This window comes from Ovis canadensis, chromosome 23 (genome assembly GCF_042477335.2).
Source record: "Ovis canadensis isolate MfBH-ARS-UI-01 breed Bighorn chromosome 23, ARS-UI_OviCan_v2, whole genome shotgun sequence".
NCBI classification, from domain to species: domain Eukaryota; kingdom Metazoa; phylum Chordata; class Mammalia; order Artiodactyla; family Bovidae; genus Ovis; species Ovis canadensis.
The window spans coordinates 70,460,234-70,482,475 of record NC_091267.1 but is presented as its reverse complement, the minus strand read 5'-3'; the positions used below and the strand labels follow the sequence as shown (position 1 = coordinate 70,482,475).

The window sequence follows — 22,242 nt, the reverse complement described above, 5'->3', positions numbered from 1 at the left end:
AGGTAAGATCAGGTCACGAATAACTGAAGCAGAGGTCAAAATCTATTTGACTATCTAAGCACATTTTACTCGTATGATAAGAATCAAGTATGATGTTTTTAAGCAACTGGGTTCTCTTAGTTTTTGGCTCATTTGTAAGTTTATTCTACTTTTTTTTTTTTTTTTTTTGGAGTGTGTGGTGGTATTATTTTGAAAGTTAACCTGCCAACTTAAGCAAGTGTGTATACATCTGCGGTCTCCATTTCCTTCTTTCTCCACTGGGATTTCACGGGAAGAGTCCTAGGCTCTGTGCTGGAGGTGGGCGGTCCCCGTCTGGGTTCTTGGCATAACACACAAGGCAGCCTAGCGTTTTCTGCTGGGCAGTGGTTTCCTGCATGTCATGGGAGGAGGGCTGGAGTTCAAAGTCCTTTCCAGCCTGATAATGTGCAGCTCTTTGTCCCACTGTCCACCGAGGCAGAATTGTACACCCTGAGGCACCTTGCCCCATGCAGCGCATCACAGGCAAATTGCTTTGGACGCTGAAAGTGGAGGCGAGTTGGATTTCTAAGCACAGAAAGTAAAGGAGAGTCTGATTTTGTCTTCGACCAATAAAAGCACCTTGAAAGGGTCCATGGGAAGGGACCTTGGGGATAACAACGCCCAATGTTACAGCTGAGAAATTCAGCCCCAGAAAGCACCCAGTACCTCCTTGAGCTTGGACGACAGGTTAAAGCTCATTTTAGCCGAGTCCTCTCGCTCTGCCATGCTGGTGTGCCTTTGCTCTTTCGCTCTCAGTTTCCCGCTTTTGCAATAGTGGAGATTGGCTCTTCGGTCATTATGCATAATATGAGCAACGAGGGGACGCTCAGCAGACAGGGGGCGTGGCCCACGTGTTGAGTGTGTGTAGGAGGGCACGCGGCGGCTGAGTGTGGAGCAGCTGTGTTGGTTTTCTGCGGCTCTACACTAGATGCCCACAGCGCAGTGGCTTGGATCATCCATTCCTTCGCCCACAGCTCTTTAGATGAGATGTCTGCGCAGGGCGTGATGGGGTTCTGTGCCAAGGACCTCCCTAAAATCCAGGTCCAGCCACTCAGCATCCTCTTCCAAGTTGAGAGCAGGATCTAGTGCTCTGGGGTTGCAGGGCTGAGGTCTCCATTTCCTCGCTGGCTCTCAGCTGGGGCTGCTGTCTGCTCCCACAGGCCTCTCTCTCTTTCCTTGCCTCGTGGTTTCCCCCATCTTCAAAACCAGCCACCGAGAATCTCCCTCCCATCCACACCTTTCATGCTTCAGTCTCTCTCTCCCTGGGAAGAAGCCAGTCCCTTTGGAGGACTAGGGCTTCCCTTGTGGCTCAGCTGATAAGGAATCCGCTGGCAATGTGGGAGACCCCTGGGTTGGGAAGATGCCCTGGAGAAGGGAAGAGCTACCCACTCCAGTATTCCGGCCTGGAGAATGGGGGCTCTGTGGACTATAGTCCATGGGGTCTCAAAGAGTCGGGCATGACTGAGCGACTTGCACTTCACTTTGAAATTAAGACACTTGCTCCTTGGAAGAAAAGCTCTGACCAACCTAGACAGCATATTAAAAACCAGAGCTATTACTTTGCCAACAAAGGTCCCTCTAGTCAAAGCTATGATTTTTCCAGTAATCATGTATGGATGTGAGAGTTGGACTGTGAAGAAAGCTGAGCGCTGAAAAATTGATGCTTTTGAACTGTGGTGTTGGAGAAGACTCTTGAGAGTCCCTTGGACTGCAAGGAGATCCAACCAGTCCATCCTGAAGGAGATCAGTCCTGGGTGTTCATTGGAAGGACTGATGTTAATGCTGAAACTCCAATACTTTGGCCACCTGATGTGAAGAGTTGACTCACTGGAAAAGACCCTGATGCTGGGAAAGATTGAAGAGGGGAGGAGAAGGAGACGACAGGATGAGATGGCTGGATGGCATCACCAACTCAGTGGACATGAGTTTGAGCAAGCTCTGGGAGTTGGTGATGGACAGGGAGGCCTAGTGTGCTGCAGTCCATGGGGTCACAAACAGTCGGACAGGACTGAGCACTGAAAGGAACTGAACTGACTGGATTTGAGACTAACCCAATTAGTTTAGGGACACTCAGATAATCTCCTTATCTTATAGTCAACAGATTTGGACCTTAATTATATCTGTAAAATCCCTTCCCAGCAGTACTGTGATTAGAGTTTGCTTGAATAACTGGGAGAAAGTGTGTGTACATAGGGGCGGGGTGGGGGTCTCATAGACTCCTGCCCTTGCAGAGGCTGAGAACAGAGTTTGAAAAGAAAGAAGAAAGAAAATGATGTCGCTCAGTCATGTCTGACTCTTTGCAACCCCATCGACTGTAGCCTGCCAGGCTCCTCCGTCCGTGGGATTTTCCAGGCAAGAATACTGGAGTGGGTTGCCATCTCCAGAGTTCGAAAGGCTTGGAGATATTGTCTTCACCTGAAGGCCTGAAGTATGGATGCACCATGAGATTGTGATTAGAGAGATGAATTTTAGAAGTTTGGAGCCAGAACACATCAGATCAGTAAGGAAACTTAGGACCTGGATTAGTGACAGTCTTTAGGAAGGACAAGCAAGTTACAAACGAGGAGGATATTCAGTCTGAGAAGTAACTTGTTTTAAGACTCGTGACTAGAATTATCAGCCACAGAAAGCTATGGAATCAGGATAATAAGAGGTGAGGTTTGTTGTTTGAGCATCTTTTTAATTTGAATCAGTTCTGTGATCCACAAATTAGCTTGTACAAGAAAAGAAAGTCTCTCTGGTTGTGCCTCGGTGTGGGGTAAATAAAGAATTTTCTTACAGGAAAAGTTTCAGGGGGTTAATTTTTAGTCTGGATTTCCTCCTGCAAACATCAAGTTGGAGTTTGGACCAGATCTCTGAAGTTTCTCCCATCTCTGTTAGTTGGCAATCCTGTGATTCCATTACTAGAACAAAATGGAAGGGTTTTCTTTTAATGATAAAAATATCAGTGTTTGCTCCAGATAGGATTGTCTTTGCTCATGGGAAATTTACCACCTTTTATCATTTTGTTCCTTTTTTTCTGTTGGAATAAGTTTGCCTTCAGTATGATGTAATATATCCCTGCCAGTGAAACCTGCTTATGGGAGGGGACTGATCTCACTGCTGCTTGTTTAGCTCTGGTTAAATATTTTACCGTCTGGCATGTGTGTGTGTTTGTAGAATAACTGGATTTAGCAAGTACATTTGTAACTTCTGGTGTGTGTCTTTCTGGGTGAACAAACAGATACCAGCCTCATCTTTAATTAGTATTTGGGAGTGATGAATATTGGCTTAGAGTGAACCATCTGAGTTTGTCTGTCAAGGGAGGAGAATGTGAGGATGGGGCATTTAGCTCTACCAATAGCCTGCTTCCCTGGTGGCTCAGACAGTAAAGAATCCGCCTGCAATGAAGGAGACCTGGGTTCAGTCCCTGGGTTGGGAAGATCCTGTGGAGAAGGAAATGGCAGCCCACTCCAGTGGAGAATGCCTGGAGAATCCGCATGGACAGAGGAGCCTGGTGGGCTACAGTCCACAGGGTTGCCAAGAGTCAGACATGACTGAGCGATTAAGCACACAGCCTTTCACCCTGGAGCGTCCGCCCTCCCCTATGGACAAACGGTGTAAAGAGATGCCCGTCTGTGGGCTGCAGCCTGGTCAAACCGTGGTGGACAATGAAATGCCTTTTCCTGTGAAAATTTGTCTGACCATAGACATACTTTTCATTCTACTTGGAGGTGGAAAAATGAAGAGTTGAAAAACACAAACTCTTGGATAGGGAGAGCTTTTTAAAAAAAAATTTTTTTTTTTTTTTTACTGACATACAAAGATAAGCATATAGCTCAGTGAATTTTCACCAGCTGAATACTCCCTTGTCATGCACGCCCAGATTTTTACAAACACAACATCATACATCCCTTAGATGCCCTTCCCTGTTCCCTCTCTGTCATTGCCCCTCCAGAGGTGACTACTGTGCTGACTTTGAATAGTGCGGGTTAGCTTTGTCTGCGGGGGGTTCGTGTAGATGGAGTTACGTGGTTACGCGCTTGCGCTGTCTGGCTTCTTCACTCGGCATTGAGAGGTTTGCTTCTGTTGTGAAGCAAGTTTGCAAGTTGTGAAATAAATGTGGTTTCCCATTATATAACTTTCAAAATCAAGATATTGAACAGATTGATACATTTTGAGATTTTTTTTTAAATTAGGAGACTATTGCTAAGGTGAAGAAGGTTCTAGAGAGAAGATAACCTGGTACCTCAATCCTTTTAGAGAGCAAGTGAGTAATGTATGTGACAATAGGCTTAAAAATTATCAGTGTTGTTTACCTCAGTGTTTTCATTACTAGGAAGCTATCCTTAGAAAACAGGAAACCTTTACACACGTATAGAATTCTTATTACAGTGTTATTTTTGGGAGTAAAAATATTATGGAAAGGCGGTCACACATTACATTCCCAGATTACATTTCTGGGAATAGAATTTTTAAAGCTGTGATAACATGCTCAAAATACAGTGTTAAAATCATCAGGATGTAAATGTATACTTAGCATGCCAGAAACTATTAGAGAAACAAGCATTTCCGGAAGGACAGAAAGAAATTATAAAAAGCTATCAATAGCATTGTTCTTCCTCTGGATGGTAGGGTTATGAGATTTTCTTTTTTCCCCTATTCTTGGCCAGATTTTTTTTTTTCACTTCTAGTTTATATTACTGTTTATAATCAGAAATAAAAGTTTAAAAACTGTGACCGTTGGCACACTCCTTAAGAATCAGCTATGTGTTTTCTTGGGGATGTTTTGGGCTTTGCAACAGAGTTGGCCCTCTGTGTCCATGATGCAGGGTGCCAACTGTATCTACTGTAAGTCTGCCACTTTCTAGAGGGGACCAGAGCATCCGTGGCATTCATTCTCTGCAGACGCTCCTGGAACCAATCCCCCATAGGTCTCAAGGGATCACTGGACATCCTCACCCCCCGTGTGAACCGCACTGGTGAACACTCGCTGGCCAACTCAGCTTTTCTGGTTTTCTCTCTTGCCTCTTCTGTTAGGTCAACTCAACTACCAGGCAGCCTCTCCTGATGAGGGTGCTCTCGTAAGCGCCGCCAGGAACTTCGGCTTTGTCTTCCTCGCCAGGACCCAGAACACGATCACCATCAGTGAGCTGGGCATGGAGAGGACCTACCATGTTCTTGCCCTTTTAGACTTCAACAGTGACCGGAAGCGGATGTCTATAATTGGTAGGTCTCCCTTGGAGTATGTCTGTCAATCATTCACTGAGATGGTGCCTACTGCACATTTTACTTAGCAACACCAGGATAAAACCAGCAATGAATGAGCCCCTTGACTCCTGGAGGACTTCTGCAGACTTGTTGAAACTAGTGTTTCCTCGCTTCATTCTACACGATGTCCATCACTCAAAGGGACAAACCGCAGTAGATCTGAACCTTGCGTCACGTCTTCAGCGACGTGGGCTGTTAGCTGTGAAACCTGGGTGGCAGCTCCGTGGCTGGGAGACCCCCAGCATGGGCTTTTCTATCGTGAGTGGCTCCACACATTTCTGCTGGGGCCTTGCGGGATGTCAGGGACAGGAAAATTGTAGCAGGAGAACAGCGAGGCTGTGCTTATGAATGAAGATTCTCCCTCCAGCTCAGGCACAATGTAACAGGAACCCAGGAAAAAGCAGTGATCACTTCCTGATACTGAAATGTTTTCAGTTCATAGTGTGAAATCATTGCAAACTTACAGAAAACTTGCAAGAACGCTTTAAAGAATCCTGCAGTCTCTTCTGTGTCCAGTCGTCAGCATTGCTCACAAGTTCTTTGTCATTGTTATTTATAGGTTCTTGTTTTCTGAACCATTTGAGAGTCGATTAGGGGCATTGAGGTCTAATGTCCGTTGAGGTCTAATGTCCCTTTCCCCCAAATACTTAAGTAGGTATTTCTTAAGATCAAGAAACTTCACTTATTGTTATGTCCAATATGGTGATCAGAATCAGAAAACTCAGCATTGCAGTGTTATTATGTAATCTACAGAGTGCTTTCAAATTTTACCAGGGGTTTTCTTTCTGATTCAGGACTCCACCCAAGATGCCACACTGCATTCAGTGATCATTACTCTGGTCTCCTTTATTCTATGAGAGTTCTACAACCTAATTTTGATCTTCTGCACATTGACATTTTTGAAAAGCACAGGGCTGTTACCTTGCGGAAAGTCCCTCAGTTTGGGCTTGTCTCGTGTTCCTTCATGACTCGATGTAGATGGTGCCCTGTCAGCAGGAAGGGTACCTAGACTGGTGCCGTGTCCTTCCCAGCACAGCATATCAGAAGGCACATGGTTGCAGGTCACATCAGCTTGGATCACTTGGTTAAGGGACGTCTGTAAGATTTTCCACCATGAGGCTGACTTTTTAAATTGTATTTTTTAATTGGAGTATAAGCAGTTTACCATGTTGTGCTAGTTTCTGCTGTACAACAGTGTGACTCAGCAGTAATAATACACATTTCCCTCCTCTGGGCCTGCTGTCCCACCCGTAGAGGGCTGCGCAGAGCTGAGCCCCCTGTGCTGTGCAGCAGGTTCCCACGAGCTGCTCATTGCACACGCGGCCATGTGTGTACACCCATGGTGCCCCTGCTTCCCCTCCCCTCCCCTCCCCTCCCCTCCCCTCCCCTCCCCTCCCCTCCCCTCCCCTCCCCTCCCCTCCCTTTCCCTCCCGTCCCCTCCCCTCCCTTCCCCTCCCCTCCTCCCCTCCCCTCCCCTCCCTTTCCCTCCCCTCCCCTCCCCTCCCTTCCCCTCCCCTCCTCCCCTCCCCTCCCCTCCCCTCCCCTCCCCTCCCTTCCTCTCCCCTCCTCTCCTCCCCTCCCCTCCCCTCCCCACCCCTCCCCTCCCTTCCTACCATGCCCACAAGCCCCTTCTGTTTTCAGGGCAGGAATAGAGATTGACTTTTTAACCAATATAAAGGTTTAGCTGCTTCCTGGTTTAGTCTCATCTTACTGATACTATTACTGAGTTAAATGATTATCTCATTTTTACTGAGTGCTTCCTGTGGGCCTAACACTGATCTGGGCTGTGATGATCATGCCTGGCTCTACCTGAAGAGAACTTAAAATCTAGTTAGTGGTGAGACACGTAATGGAATTAATGTACTTCAGAGATCAAAAAAGCCAAGAAAATGGTCATAAGGAGTCATGTTAATGGTCTGAGAATTAAAGGCAGTGAGTGTTGTGGATTTATAGATAAGAAAGATTTCTACTGGCTGGCAAGGACAAAGAAGTCTATATGGAGAAAACCAACACACAGTAGGGAGCCAATAAATATTTGCTGAAAGAATAAGCATAAGTTTTCCATAGAAAACTGAGCCGACTAGAGGAATCTTTTCATATTTATTTCACTCTTCCCTTCTATGTAGGCTTTTGAGAGCAACATTTTCTAGGTCCATTGCTTATTTTAAACTAATTAGGAATGATTAGCACTGTAACCGTTCAGAAGATTAACTGTAGAGTTTTCTTTTAAGAAATAAACATTAACTTGATTTTTGGCTTTTCCTTCTCTCGCTGCTAGTAAGAACCCCAGAAGGCAATATCAGGCTTTACTGTAAGGGTGCCGACACTGTGATTTATGAGCGGTTACATCAAACGAATCCTACGAAACAAGAAACACAGGATGCCCTGGATGTAAGTCTCACTTCCGCTCTTTATGCCATGGATTCCAAACTTCCTTTCTGGTACTATCTCTGAAGCTGGAGTGAAAGCTTTGTGCTACCTGTTGACCCTTCTGTTGCTTTGGGGTAGTTGAGTGGAAAGAGCGCCCAAGCAGGAATATGGCAGGCTGCTTCTGATTCTGCCATAGAGGCTGACTTCCTAGGAAAGAGCTCAGTGCATCTAGGTTAGCAGGACCTGGAGGACTGACCCAGGAGAAAGGCTGGTCTTTTCTTCCAGGCGCCTTAAGCGAGTTACATAACCATCCTGTGCTCTCGTCTCAGTATTTGTGTGGCCTCCAAGAATTCCAGTGTCGTATGTACAGTGAAGTCAAGAGAACATTCCTATAGGATGGGACATGAGAAAGCAGTCCACTGGATAATCGATGTCTTTGTTAGAGAATCAGTTTGGTCTTCATTACTTCAAACTCACTATTTTAGGGGATGATGTGGTTGCAAGAAAGTCAGACACAGGTGAGCAAATAAGCATGCACACATGCTTGGTTCAGGGACACCACCGTTTTTCAGAATGCTTCTGGAAATCTGAGAATTGTATACCCACCCTCATATTGTTTTGCCTTTATATAATGGTGGCAGTGAAGCCTGGAGGGTGAATCATTAATTGCCTGTATGAACTATCCCCGGTCCCATCACTTTATGGCAAATAGATGGGGAAATAGGGAAAACAGTGGCTGACTTTATTTTTCTGGGCTCCAAAATCACTACAGATGGTGATTGCAGACATGAAATTAAAAGACACTTACTCCTTGGATGGAAAGTTATGACCAACCTAGACAGCATATTAAAAAGCAGAGACATTACTTTGTCAGCAAAGGTCCATCTAGTCAAGGCTTTGGTTTTTCCAGTGGTCATGTATGGGTGTGAGAGTTGGACTATAAAGAAAGCTGAGCACTGAAGAATTGATGCTTTTGAACTGTGGTGTTGGAGAAGACTCTTGAGAGGCCCTTGGACTGCAAGGAGATTCAACCAGACCATCCTAAAGGAGATCAGTCCTGGATGTTCATTGGAAGGACTGATGTTGAAGCTGAAACTCCAATACTTTGGCCACCTGATGCAGAGAGCTGACTCATTTGAAAAGACCCTGATGCTGAGAAAGATTGAGGGCAGGAGGAGAAGGGGATGACAGAGGATGAGATGGCTGGATGGCACCACCGACACAATGGACATGGGTTTGGGTGGACTCTGGGAGTTGGTGATGGACAGGGAGGCCTGGCTTGCTGCAGTTCATGGGGTCGCAAAGAGTCGGACATGACTGAGTGACTGAACTGAACTGAACTATCCCTGCATGGGGATAGTTCATACATGGAGGGTTGGTGCAGGGGAAAGCAATTTGCAGTCCCCAGCACTTAGTCGGTGCTCAATAAAGGGGTCTTTTTCCCCTCCACTTGAAGGGTCTGAGTTTGGGGGCCAAAGATCCTTCAGAAAAAGTCCGACGAATATGTTGTTTACTAGGTGGGGTCACATTTTAAGGTTATATGTGTGTTGTTGAAGCAGTTACAGTGGGTAATTCCTCATGAGAATTTGAACGAGGGCGGTCTAATCAAATACATGCAGAACTTGCCAAAGAGTCTGAAAGCAAGCCCTCACTTGGGTGAACCCGTTCTGCTATTTTGACTAGACAAGATGTGATTGTGAAGTAATGGAACATTTTTACTGGTTCACATTTAAGCTATTTTAAAATGGCTTAAATCTGTTTGCCATGATTAAACTTTAGACTCTTTTTCATGAAAATGTTTTATCTCAGCTTTAACCATGGCTTGTGTCTTTCAGAATTGGTTTGAGGGACTAATGCTTGGTTGAGAGTTCATAGTCTCTGAACTTGTAACTGTTTGTGCGAACAAATTGTAAAGTTGTCAGGTCTGGTTCATAAAACCTTTATACCACAAGGCACCATCCTTGGTCTCTTATTTTCTTAGTTGTTAAGGGTTTTTTGTTCATTCTCATGACTTGATTTACAAGAGTTATACTATTCCCTTTAATTAGGGAACTACAAATAAACAGTCCTAAGATTTTGAGAATTCTTAGGAAAACAAAGTATTAATATTTGTTTACTCTCCTCTATGGAATGTATGTGTACAGAATCATTTCACAGTCTCTTTTTAAATTATCTTATTGTATTACTGCAAAATGAGATTTCAAATTTACATAAAAATAACTGTTCTTTGGGTGGTTGGATTGTCTTTTAAATTAAACAGATCTTTGCCAGTGAGACTCTTAGAACACTGTGCCTTTGCTATAAGGAAATTGAAGAAAAAGAATTTGAAGAATGGAATAAAAAGTTTATGGCTGCCAGTATAGCCTCAACCAACCGGGATGAAGCTCTGGATAAAGTATATGAGGAGATTGAAAAAGATTTAATTGTGAGTTTAACCTTTGTAACTTTCCCCTTGATATTCTGAACAGAATTGGAGATCTTATTAAGTTTTATTACATTTTTACTCTTACTGTTAAAATACAATTCAAACTACAGTATTTGAAACTGGTACAGTGGAACTCCGTCATTTCAATTTTTTTCAGCAAGCAAAATAGCAGTTGCCATTATGAGAAAACAAAAGACAGAAAACACTATGAGATTCTGATTCTATTATTTTTATATAACTTATTAAAATTCATTTTATATAATAATAAGCCAGTATATACTTATTACACTATGAGAATTACTGAAATGATTTATGTTGTGCAAAATATTGAAATAAGAAAAATACACCATTTGTAGAGACTTTCTAAAGTTTAATACTTATTGCTTGTAGAGTTTTGATGAAAAGTAAATGTTCAACAGATAGTAAGCATTGACCTTTAACAAAAGAAATTGGTTTGTATCCATGTAAAGTAGTATACAGATGACAAAATTATATATTTTTAATGCCCTTGATTGGTACTTACATTTTTGTCTTGGTGAATTACTGTAAGGAAAAAGACTTTGGCTGCTTGGTTTTTGGTGAATGTGGAACACAGCAGCCTTGCCAGTTAATGCTGGCCGCTGGCCCCTGTAGCACAGCAGCTGGGGTGTATTTAGCTCATCTGCTTTTTACAGGTTGGCCGACTGCAAATACAGAACATTTTTGGCTTATTTGCTAATTCCTTTCTGTGAATGTTCATTCCAGCTATTAGGAGCAACAGCTATTGAAGACAAGCTACAAGATGGAGTCCCAGAAACCATTTCAAAGCTTTCAAAAGCTGACATTAAGATCTGGGTGCTCACTGGAGACAAAAAGGGTAAGTCAGTTTGCAGGGAAGCCTGTTAATTCACAAATATCCATAGCTCCTATCTCCCCTGCTCAAGGTCCTTCTCAGGCTTCGCATCCTGCCCAAGCACCGTCTGTTTCTCTGGGGCAGAGATGCTTTCCCTAAGAAATCCTTCTGTGTTGCCCCAGCCCGCCCTGGCCGCCTCCTTCCTGAAACTCCCTCGGCGGCAGAGTCTCTTCCTCGTAACCGAGCTCCTGCTCGTGTCCTGCTGGCTGTCTTCAGCCTTCTCTCTCTGCCTGACATGGGCTCCTGTCCTCAAAGGGCCAGCCCTCCAGGCCCTTCTGTCCTCCCAGCGCTGTACCGTCTGTTGGGCAGAGAGCAGAAGAGCGTAACATGCTGAACAGCAGCTTTGGTTTTCTTCCCTTTTATTGCTTGAAAATTGTAATTTTATCCCCACGGGAAGATTCTAATTTTTAAATTCAGAGCTCAACAAGGAGTTGATTGTTGTGTTATCGTTTCTGTTGATTTTTTTACTCCAGAAGCTTTCCATGGGAAACTAGATCATTTGTCTTACCCTGACATTGTTGATGGATTACACACTCTGATAAACTAAGGAATTAAGTCCCGACCTCAAACAAGTGGTGGTGGGGGTGGAAAAGGGGAGAAAATGTCCAGTAGGAGCCACGTGTCAGGGTTTGTGGAAATGGTTACTCTTCTCACCTTGTATGTGTTAGTCACTCGGTCCTGTCTGACTCTGCGACCCCCTGGACTGTAGCCCACCAGACTCCTCTCTCCATGGAATTCTCCAGGCAAGAATACGGGAGTGGGTTGCCATTCCTTTTTCCAGGGGATCTTTCGACCCAGATTAAACCACATGAACTAGATGTGTTCAGTATTTCAATGAACATTGATTTTATTACATACCAGTTTACACATTTGATATTATAGCATATTTCATTATTAAAAACATCTTGACCAGACTTTGGCTTATTAGACTTATTACAGAGAAAAGGATTTTTTTCCTTTACTGATGTCTAGACATTGCTACAAAAAAAAAAAATCAAAAAGTGTATTTGATTGAATCTGGTTTTATTAATTGAAAAAATTGTTACTAGATGAAGCCCATTATTAAATTCATCAGTGGGAATGACATTTGGCTTCATTTTTTTCTGTTGTAGAAACTGCTGAAAATATAGGATTTGCCTGTGAACTTCTCACTGAAGATACCACTATCTGCTACGGGGAAGATATCAGGTGAGTAAAGGGGCTGCAGTGAAAATATGTAACATCTCATTTGTATAAAAACAAGACTGGGCAGTGGACACAGATTCAGAGAGATGGAGCTAGAGCGCGTCACTTGCGAGAGTTTCCTCAAGTTTAAGTGAAACAGGAGACAACAGGCAGCTCCAAGTCACCACTCTTCAACCTTCTGTTGTAGTGAAATTTGAGGCCTTATTTGCCCCTTCAGGGCTGTTTTTCTGTATTCCTTGCAAGCCCTCAGCACTCCCCTGCTGAAAAAGGGAGTGGGCTTGAGATATCACTAATTATGAATTAGATTTCGTATTTTTTCTCTTCCAGCCTCTAGTGATCGATCACTCCTTATTTTCAGCTTGCAAGTGAGAAGTTAATGTGGAAAAAGAACAATAGCTACCGCATTTCCTATGCAGTGGTTCTCAAGTGGGGCGGGGGAGGCGGGGACTCTGCCCTCTGGGGACCACCTGGCAATGTCTGAAGACATCTTTGGTTGCGCAGTGGGGAAGGAGGGGTGCTCCTGGCTTCTAGTGGGGTGGTGGCCAGGGGTACTGCGAAACATCCTACAGTACCTGTAACAGCCACATACAACAAAGAATCAGTACTGCCAAGGCTGAGAAACCCGTTCTTGAAGGTGAAGACTGAAGGCTCTATGTGTGTAAGACGGAAAATCCTGGCTGAGACTTAGGAGACCTGAGTCCTCATTGCATTCTTCCCATCAACTTGTTGCAGGCAAATCACAATATCTCTCAGACTTAATTTCCTTGTTTGTTAACATGAAGAGATTGGGTACTTACAGTCCCTTTTACTCCAGGATTCCATGCCTCACTTACATATCATGAGTGAGCTGTATGTGGTCTTCTCAATAACTTGTTGATAGAAAGCATGGAGAATAACTCGAAGGCAGACGTAACTTTATGTGGAAATAAGGTTTTTTTCCTGCCCAACAGTGGCCACTGTTGATAGCACACTAGGGTTCACCTCAGTACATTATAATTCTGATCAAGGTTGCCTTCCTTCTGTTGCTTGTGAACACGTTTTCAACTGTGTCTTCTTTTAGACACCTTTGGCAAATAATTAAGTACCCAGAACATGGTGCCTCCGTGGTAGAGGAATCAAGACTCAGTAACATTATATGTCACTTGATTTAAAAAATGGGCAAAAGACTTGAATAACTATTTCTCCAAAGAGACATATAAATGGCCAATAAGCATATGAAATAATGCTCAACATCACTAATCACTAAAGAAATGCAAATTGAAACCACAGTTTCACCTAACATTAATTTAGGATGACTACTATTTTAAAAACACAGAAAATAGTGTTTGTACAACTATGTGGAAAATTGGAACCTTTGTGCATTGCTGGTGAATATAAAATGGTGCAGTCACTGTGGAAAACAGCATGATGATTCCTCAAAGCATTTTAAAATAGAATTATCATGACCCAGCAGTCCCACTTCTATATACATATCCCAGCGAATTAAGAGCAGGGACTTGAAGAGAGATCTGCACACCCGTGTTCACAGTGGCATTGATCACAACAGCCAAGAGGTGGGAGCAACTCAAGGGTTCGCTGTTGGATTAATGGACAAACAAAATGTGGTATATCCATACTGTGGAATAGTGGGGCTTCCCTAGTGGTTCAGATGGTAAAGGGTCTGCCTGCAATGCAGGATATCATTCAGCTTTAAAAAGGAAGACTGTTTTGACATATGCTACAACATGAATGAACCCTGAGAACAGTGAAATGAGCCACTATTGACTGAAATAAACCAATTACAAAACAGCATGTACTGTATGATTCCATTATGTGAGTTATCTGGGGTGGTCGTATTCATAGGAACAGAAAGTCAAGTGGTAGTTACCAGGAGCTGGGGGAAGGGGAAGTAGGGAGTTGTTATTTATGAGTATGGAGTTTCATTTTGAAAGATGAAAAAGTTCTGGAGATTAGCAATGTGAATATACATAATACTGCTGAACTGTATACTCGTATAGTTAAAGATGATAACTTTTATGCTAATATGGTTTTTATTGTTAATTTTAAAAGTTTATATGTCAAAATTATCTCCCAGTCAAGGGCGTGTTCATGGTCTTATACACACTTAAATTTTCCCCCAGTGCTCTTCTTCATACAAGGATGGAAAACCAGAGGAATAGAGGGGGAGTCTATGCAAAATTCGTACCCCAAGTGTATGAACCTTTTTTTCCATCTGGTGGAAACCGTGCCTTAATAATCACTGGTTCTTGGTTGGTATGTATCATTAGCATCTCTCCCTTTGGCTCAAACTAAAGCAGGTCATCCTGAACCAATTTTAGACGGTTTCGTAGTAATTACCAATGTTAAAATCTGTTAGCCTATAAATGAAAGGGCAATTTCCTAAGCCTGAGAGTTAATATTATATGATACATAAAATAAGTGATACATACAATAATATATGATATATATATTATGTATATGCTACATATTATATGATCATGCTATTATATGTAATATTATTATTACATGATATAAACTGGTAGCAGTGGTTACTACTAGTTTGTCAACAGAAAATTTTAATTTTCTCCATTGTACATTTTAAATTTTTCTATAATTTTATAGTAAATATTTTATAATCAGAACAATATCACCAATGACGTAGGCCCAGAAATATCCCTCAGATGATTAAAATCTTGGGAATGGCACTCTTTGATCTAAAACCCCAGACAGACTGTAATCCTTTCCCCTCCTTAATTTCACAGAATGAAATCCTTCTCGAGAAAAAGTCCAAGAGAAGTAAGATTCTGAAGCTGAAGCTCCCCAGGACAGAAGAAGAGCGGCGGCTGCGGACGCAGAGCATGCGGAAGCTGGAGGTGAGGAAGGAGCAGCAGCAGCAGAGCTTCGTGGACCTGGCCTGCGAGTGCAGCGCGGTCATCTGCTGCCGCGTCACCCCCAAGCAGAAGGCCATGGTGGTGGACCTGGTGAAGCGGTACAAGAAGGCCATCACGCTGGCCATCGGCGACGGCGCCAACGACGTCAACATGATCAAAAGTGAGTCTTGCCCACAGGCCAGGGCCACCCGAACCGCCAGAAAGGAAGTGGCAGGACCCCTCGTTTGGGCCTTCATAAAGCAGCCCTTTGACAAAGGCACTCAGCTGTGGCGACGACACCTGTGACCCTGCCCTCAGGAGACTTAGTCCCTCTAGGAGGAGAGTGCAGCAGGCATGACTGTGCTATACACAGCGCCAAGTTTCAGGTTGGCCAAACGGGCCAAAAAGCTTGATCAGATTTTTCCCTAACGTCTAATGGAAAAACCCACACAAACTTTTTAGCTAATCCAGTAGGAGATGAGTTTCATGTGGGTGACCTTAGCCTTGTTTCTTTCTATGGCATATGTTTGGATTTGGTTTTTTGTTTTCTCTTGCTGTTTCCCCTCCTGTATTTCTTTAGGGTTTATTGGAAACCCTACTGTATAATAACTTTTGCAAAAATCTCTGCTGAGCTTGGCATAAATTGTTAAATTCTGTTGTTTGGGGAATATTACTCTCCCACACCTAAGCATTATTTTCTGGGGCTTTCCTCTTGCTGTTAGTAAACTGTTGAACTTCACCATTGGGTGACCTCGTGTGAGCTCAGAGGAACACACTTGGCATTGAAGCAAAGTTCCAATGTGGCCACAACATTCTCCTGACCTCCCAAGGTCTTTTTACCTGTTGGAGGAGGACCCTAGGTATCCACAAATGAAAGGACTGACTCCTATCTTGTGGAAACAGTTTTGCTGGTATTAAAGCATTTGGAACCAAATCCACATCAGTATGTCTGAATCCTGGTCCTTTTGTTTCCGGGTAGAACTTGTAAAGGGTATCTTGTAATGAAAATGCCTGAATGAGATCTGAATACTTGCCTTCGTCCTAATACCAACATGCTGTGTCACCCTGGGTTCACGCTCAGGCGTCAGCTTTCTCATCTGAGAACAAGAAAATTGTCTCTGATGTCACCTCTAGGTTTGTGATATTATTAAGGTAAACAATCCGTGGCATGTATGTGCACGTCCTGTAGTGCTGGGTAGCTTAAATGGATTATGTATATGACTAGGCTTTGAAGTCAGCCTATTTTGTAACTCATGCCTCTCTTTCTTTCCTTAGAGTCTCTTCCTCCTCCTCCTTGATATATGCTAAGAATATTCCAACTTTATCTTCCTCAACAGAAGTCGGCTCTACGATGTACGTCTTCTTGCTTCTTTACCTTGTGCGTGACTGTGGCCTCTACCAGTTTAATTTCTCTGCACTGTTTTGCACATGCTCATCCTGCCATGTGAATGGCATTTCTTGCTCTGAATCGATGCTTCTTTCCTCTGCAGCTAGTTCTAGTTTATTTTCCATTACGTACCTTAACATAAATGCCTCTGCCAAAACAGTTAAATAACTCAGTTACTTACTTCAGTTCTTCAGTTATAACGAAGACTTATAGATACTGGGGAAAGGGGATCCCCTTACAGACTTCCCATCTGATTATATGAGAGACTTGAAAACTCTTTTGTTCCTCTGGGTTCACGAGTTGATAACAAAAGGGATCACAGAGAATCAGCATAGATGAATCTCCTAGAGACTGTTTTTTCTTAAGTGGTTTTAAGCATTTTATTAAGCTGTGTTATATGGTAGATGCTTTTATATATAATGTAGGAGGCATCCTTCGGGGATGAAAGTCAGAAAATCTCAGGTCTCCTTGGAAGTCCGTAGCTTAATCCAAGTATTGTTAAGTACCTCTTTGAACTTTGTGAAAACTCTTTATCTCTTTTACCTGCATCAGGAACAAGGTACAGAAAGAAATCACTGTTTATAAAGAAGTACAGTGGAATTTAAGTGCCTACAAAAATCTGACCATTTCCTAATATGTTTCATGGTTAGTGATGTAGTCCAGTAGAAGTGGAGGGAACTGCAGTCTACCAGTGCTGAAGCTGAAGCTCCAGTACTGTGGCCACCTCCTGCGAAGAGCTGACTCACTGGAAGAGACTCTGATGCTGGGAGGGATTGGGGGCGGGAGAAGGGGATGACAGAGGATGAGATGGCTGGATGGCATCCCGGACTCGATGGACGTGAGTCTGAGTGAACTCCGGGAGTTGGTGATGGACAGGGAGGCCTGGCATGCTGCGATTCATGGGGTCGCAAAGAGTTGGACACGACTGAGCGACTGAACTGAACTGAACTGCGCAAGGACCCAGGGACCCTCAGAGGCTGCCCGCTCCCTCCTTTGTGCCTGAAGATGGCTGGTAGGTGGTGTTTTACTTGGCCGAAACCCTGAGAATGAATAAGAGGCATTAAAGAGGCAGGAAGAAACTATCAGTTTGTTAGGGAATTATGAAGCAATCTACTCGGAAGGTATTTAAAACCACATCTGAAACTTCCGGAAAATCTAGATTTCGTTTTCAGGAAAACACAAGCAGTGTGGCCTTATAAAGTCTATCTGCTTAGGTGCCCTGAGTCACCCTGTGAACTGTGGCAATGTTCACTTCATATACTGTCCTTGGTCTGCACTGCAGAGGCTGGCCAGGATGTCACAGCCTAGCACAGAGGCTCCTTGTCCTTGGCTCTGAAAGAATCGCAACATTTCCCTGTTACTTGTTCAGGAAAGAAGGCCATGGTTTGGTAGGAAAGAGCAGTCTGGCAACCATGACTGGTCATTAAGAACTATTTCTGTGTTTAGAAAGAGATCATAAATATTGATTGAAATGCAGTTTATTCTTTTTTTTTAGAGTTGCAGAGTGTTATTAAAAAACGGAGGTTTTGGACAAGTCACTGTGTTAATGTCTTGAATTTGTCAGACCTTGTATTCTGCAACTGGGGCAGGGGTTTTGGAGCTTCTTTTAGTTGGAAACTGCTGAACTGGCAGACACTTCTCAGGGTCTGAGCAACAGTAGACTGTGTTCTCCCACACATGTTCTCAAAATGATCTCACTATTTGTCTTCCATGACTTTTAAGACCTAGATCAAACTCATAATTCTCTAAGTGGAACATATAATTTAATGACTATTGGAAAGATGGATAAAACTGGAACTATTATTTTTATCCATTCTGGAAACCTTCCTCCCCTTAAAACGACTGTCTGTCCTAAGGTCTCAGTGGGCCATGAATAAGCCTTTGAAAGTTTAATAGTATCTAAGTTAAAACACTTTTGATTGCAAGTCTTGGAGAACAATTAAAGTTAGCATAAGAGAAAAAGAAACCTAATTTAAAAGCTACAAATATGTGCTGCTCAAGGAGCCAGGCCTCTGGATAATGCTAGAACCAAAAAGCAGTACCAAGAACCCAGAGTCTGTCTCCCTCATCCCTTCTCTCAGTTCGGTTCAGTTGCTCAGTCGTGTCCGACTCTTTGCGACCCCATGAACCACAGCACACCAGGCCTCCCTGTCCATCACCAACTCCTGGAGTCCATCCAAATCCATGTCCATCGAGTTGATGATGCCATCCAACCATCTCATCCTCTGTCGTCCCCTTCTCCTCCTGCCCTCAATCTTTCCCAGCAGCACCATCCTTTTTCTATATTACTTTATTTCTCAGCGCCTCAGAAAGAAGTATATCCATCCCACAACTCAAGAATTTACATGCTAACATTCCAGACAAACACACCCAAATCCTAATTCCAAAACACCAAGAGAGACTGAGGGAAACAAATCCCTATAGGTACTCAAAGTAGGAAGTGATTCATACAGGGGACTGGGTGCTCATAGAAATTCTGGATGGACTGAGGAAGGTTGGTTCCAGGTGGTGTCTCCAAGTCTGGGTCACTTGCCAGAGGAGTTTTTAAGAGTTGAGGCTCCACTGAAGAGCTGTCCTATTGAGAAGCCCTCGCAGTTGTTTATCAGCATCCAGGAAGCTGGGGAATGGCTATATGGAGTCTGCTGCAGGAATGCCAAATAGGGAAGGGATGCTGGGCTCCCATCTACTTCTGCTTCCAAGTCACAAGTGGGGCCAAACAGGCGGAACCTAATTCACCAAAGAGGACCTAGCTGCAAGGGAGTCTGAGCAATGTAGGGGTTTTATTTGCTTTCCCACCTCTCTAATTAAAGTAAAATTTTAGAATGAAGAATGAGAGCCAAATCACAGTAACTACCACAGATTACATATCTGCCCAAGGCTGACTCAGCTGTGCCCAGGGAGGCAGGGAGACACAGTGTATACATGGGTGCCTGGGGCTCACCCTGTGGTTGGGAAGGATGGCTTATGAGCTGGGCAGATAATCCAAATGGAATTCCTCACCCATTGAGATCCTTACACAAATATTTATGGAGGCCCAACCATGTACTCTGTGTAGCAAACTGTACCTGTGACTTTTGAGTTCAGAAGCTGGGTGTAGAGGATTGTGAGCGATAGCTTTCACATTTATTGTTTCATAAATGTCAGATTTTTTTTTGTATTGCCATAGAAACAGTTTTATCATCTCAATGTTTTGCTTTAAAATAAGCTTATGATTCACAGTATCTGCTTCCTCACTCCATAGCTGCCCACATCGGTGTTGGAATAAGTGGACAAGAAGGCATGCAAGCGGTCATGTCCAGTGACTATTCCTTTGCACAGTTCAGATACCTGCAGAGGCTGCTCTTGGTGCACGGCCGGTGGTCTTACATCAGGATGTGCAAGTTCCTACGATACTTCTTCTATAAAAACTTTGCATTTACTTTGGTTCATTTCTGGTACTCCTTCTTCAATGGGTACTCTGCACAGGTAATATACCACCATCATCATTACTATTAAATGAGTAATGCTTTTCTCTTACAAGAATAAAACTACTTCTGAAAAAAAATTTTATATTTTTTCCTTCCATGTTCACAGTTTTGATGCTGTCTCTCTCAATAATTGAGATATAAATCAATCACATTTATGAATTTTCTAAAATGTTTCTGGTGCTTTGAACTTAACTTTGCCTTAAAAAAGGCAGGATTTATTCCTGGCCTGTTGACGTTTGTGTGTCTTTGCCTTCACCTTAGTTTTTTTTTCCAAGTCATCTTACCTTTAGTGGTAACAAATTGTTCAGCTTTGAACAAACTCTTCAGATTTAAGTATAAAATTATATTGTAACTAAAGGGATTATATAAATTTCAGGTGATCATAGACCCATTATGTCTCCATTGCTGTTGGTTTTAAAATTTTTTTCTTTTGCTGAAATAGGAGTGGGAACATATCTAACATGTTAAATTGGTGATATGGCAGAAAAACACCATTAGTAAAATATGAACCTAAGCCAGTGCCTGTTGTCCAAACCTCTTTGACGCTATGCCACAGACAACTGGCATAAGAGGAGGGCCGACATAGAAACTGGGCCAGAAGGTCTTGAGCAAGACTGGGCCTTCTTCCTGCTTCTGTGCAGGACTGTGCATCAATGTTGGTGCTGAGCCAGCCTGTTTCCTCTACCCATCCTCATCCTCCCCCCACGCCCCGAGGGCTGGTGTGTGCACAGTCTTGCTTATCCCTTTCAGAAGCCTCTTCCTTATATTCAAAATGTTTTAGATAATGTTTAACTGGAAATGCTGAACCAGCAAGATAAAAGCAAAGTTCAATGGTACATATGTACTTTTGAACCAGTTGGGTATAATCTAGTTCATTAATAAAAGAGGATGAACACGGATTTATTTTCCAGCATTTTTCAAACAGACCAGATCCTTTTCCCCACTTATTTGAGGAGGGAGATGATTGTGAGAAGCCCTTTGATTCTGCCCACTCCATCCAAACAATCTCATGCCTACTGTGGGCATAGCTGGCTGGGGTAGGGGGGCAGGCGTCCTCTCCTTGGGGATGTCCCTGCTTTGAGAGGGCAGGTGCATGTGTGTTGACTAGCCTGGCAACGTTGCTTGGTCGGTGACACACAGACCCTGTCATCCCCTCACAGACCGCGTACGAAGACTGGTTCATCACCCTCTACAACGTGCTCTACTCCAGCCTGCCCGTGCTCCTCATGGGGCTGCTCGACCAGGTAGGATCCCGGTGCAGACAGGTATGCTCTGCACAGACTGAGCGCCTGTATCAAAGCACACATTTCAATGTCTTCTCTTGGTTTTCACTTCTTTCTGAGTGAGCCCTATAATGTTTCTGCTGTCAGGCAACAACCATTGTGCTTCTGGTTTATAGGAAGAAAAGATTTCTGTGCCTGGATTGAATCCATTAACAAGTTTGTTATCCTCATTTTGGATGCTGAGGTTTTCTTGTTAGATACCTAACAATATAGTATGTCTCTATGATAATGACTTACACATTATTCAGGATTTATCTTTAGTTTCTGCCTTCCTAAAACTTAACAAGTCGCAATTCTTTGTGAGGTACAAGTTGTAACGCATGTATCTGAGTTCTTCAATCCTGACAGGCAGTACACTCAACTCCGTGTTTTCCCCTTAAGGACGTGAGTGACAAACTGAGCCTCCGCTTCCCCGGCTTATACGTGGTGGGACAGAGAGACTTGCTATTCAACTACAGGAGATTCTTCATCAGCTTGCTACATGGGGCTTTAACCTCGCTGGTCCTCTTCTTCATACCGTACGGCGCCTATACGCAGACCATGGGGCAGGATGGAGAGGCGCCCTCGGACTACCAGTCTTTCGCCGTCACGATTGCCTCTGCTCTCATAATAACAGTCAACTTCCAGGTATGCGGCTTTAGCTGACCATGTCCCGGACCTACTGGTACTGCATCCACTTCTCTGTGTAGACCAGCAGGCACATCCGCCTGGCTCCCACTCTCCCTCCAACTGAGCCTCTGCTGCTCTGCAAGTATGAATGGATGCTATTTTCATCCCTTATAACAAACGTATTTCCTATTTCTTGCCTGAACCAAGAGCAGCTTCTGATTGTTCAGAAGCCAAATCATGCCTAAATTGCTGAATTCTATTTTCAGAATCCTTAGATCCTTTATTTCTTGCTAACTCCCCAAAATGAATGCTCTGTTTTTCTCTGGTTTCCCAACAGATTGGCTTGGATACTTCTTATTGGACTTTTGTGAATGCTTTTTCAATTTTTGGAAGCATCGCACTTTATTTTGGCATCATGTTTGACTTTCATAGTGCTGGGATACATGTTCTCTTTCCATCTGCATTTCAATTTACAGGTTGGTATTTTCTAAATTCCAAAAATAAATA

At 43.4% G+C, this 22,242-nt stretch overlaps 1 protein-coding gene across 1 annotated transcript in view; it reads left to right on the top strand.

Annotated features, from left to right (window-relative positions):
* Window positions 1-22,242, top strand: part of ATP8B1 (ATPase phospholipid transporting 8B1) — a 112,009-nt gene that overhangs the window by 84,698 nt on the left and 5,069 nt on the right. The window contains exons 16-26 of the mRNA XM_069568987.1: window positions 5,038-5,226; window positions 7,547-7,659; window positions 9,899-10,063; window positions 10,808-10,919; window positions 12,068-12,143; window positions 14,261-14,393; window positions 14,882-15,170; window positions 19,618-19,841; window positions 21,004-21,087; window positions 21,508-21,753; window positions 22,073-22,211. Of these exons, the coding sequence (XP_069425088.1) occupies window positions 5,038-5,226; window positions 7,547-7,659; window positions 9,899-10,063; window positions 10,808-10,919; window positions 12,068-12,143; window positions 14,261-14,393; window positions 14,882-15,170; window positions 19,618-19,841; window positions 21,004-21,087; window positions 21,508-21,753; window positions 22,073-22,211 (1,770 nt within the window). The remainder of the gene's footprint in view (window positions 1-5,037; window positions 5,227-7,546; window positions 7,660-9,898; window positions 10,064-10,807; window positions 10,920-12,067; window positions 12,144-14,260; window positions 14,394-14,881; window positions 15,171-19,617; window positions 19,842-21,003; window positions 21,088-21,507; window positions 21,754-22,072; window positions 22,212-22,242) is intronic.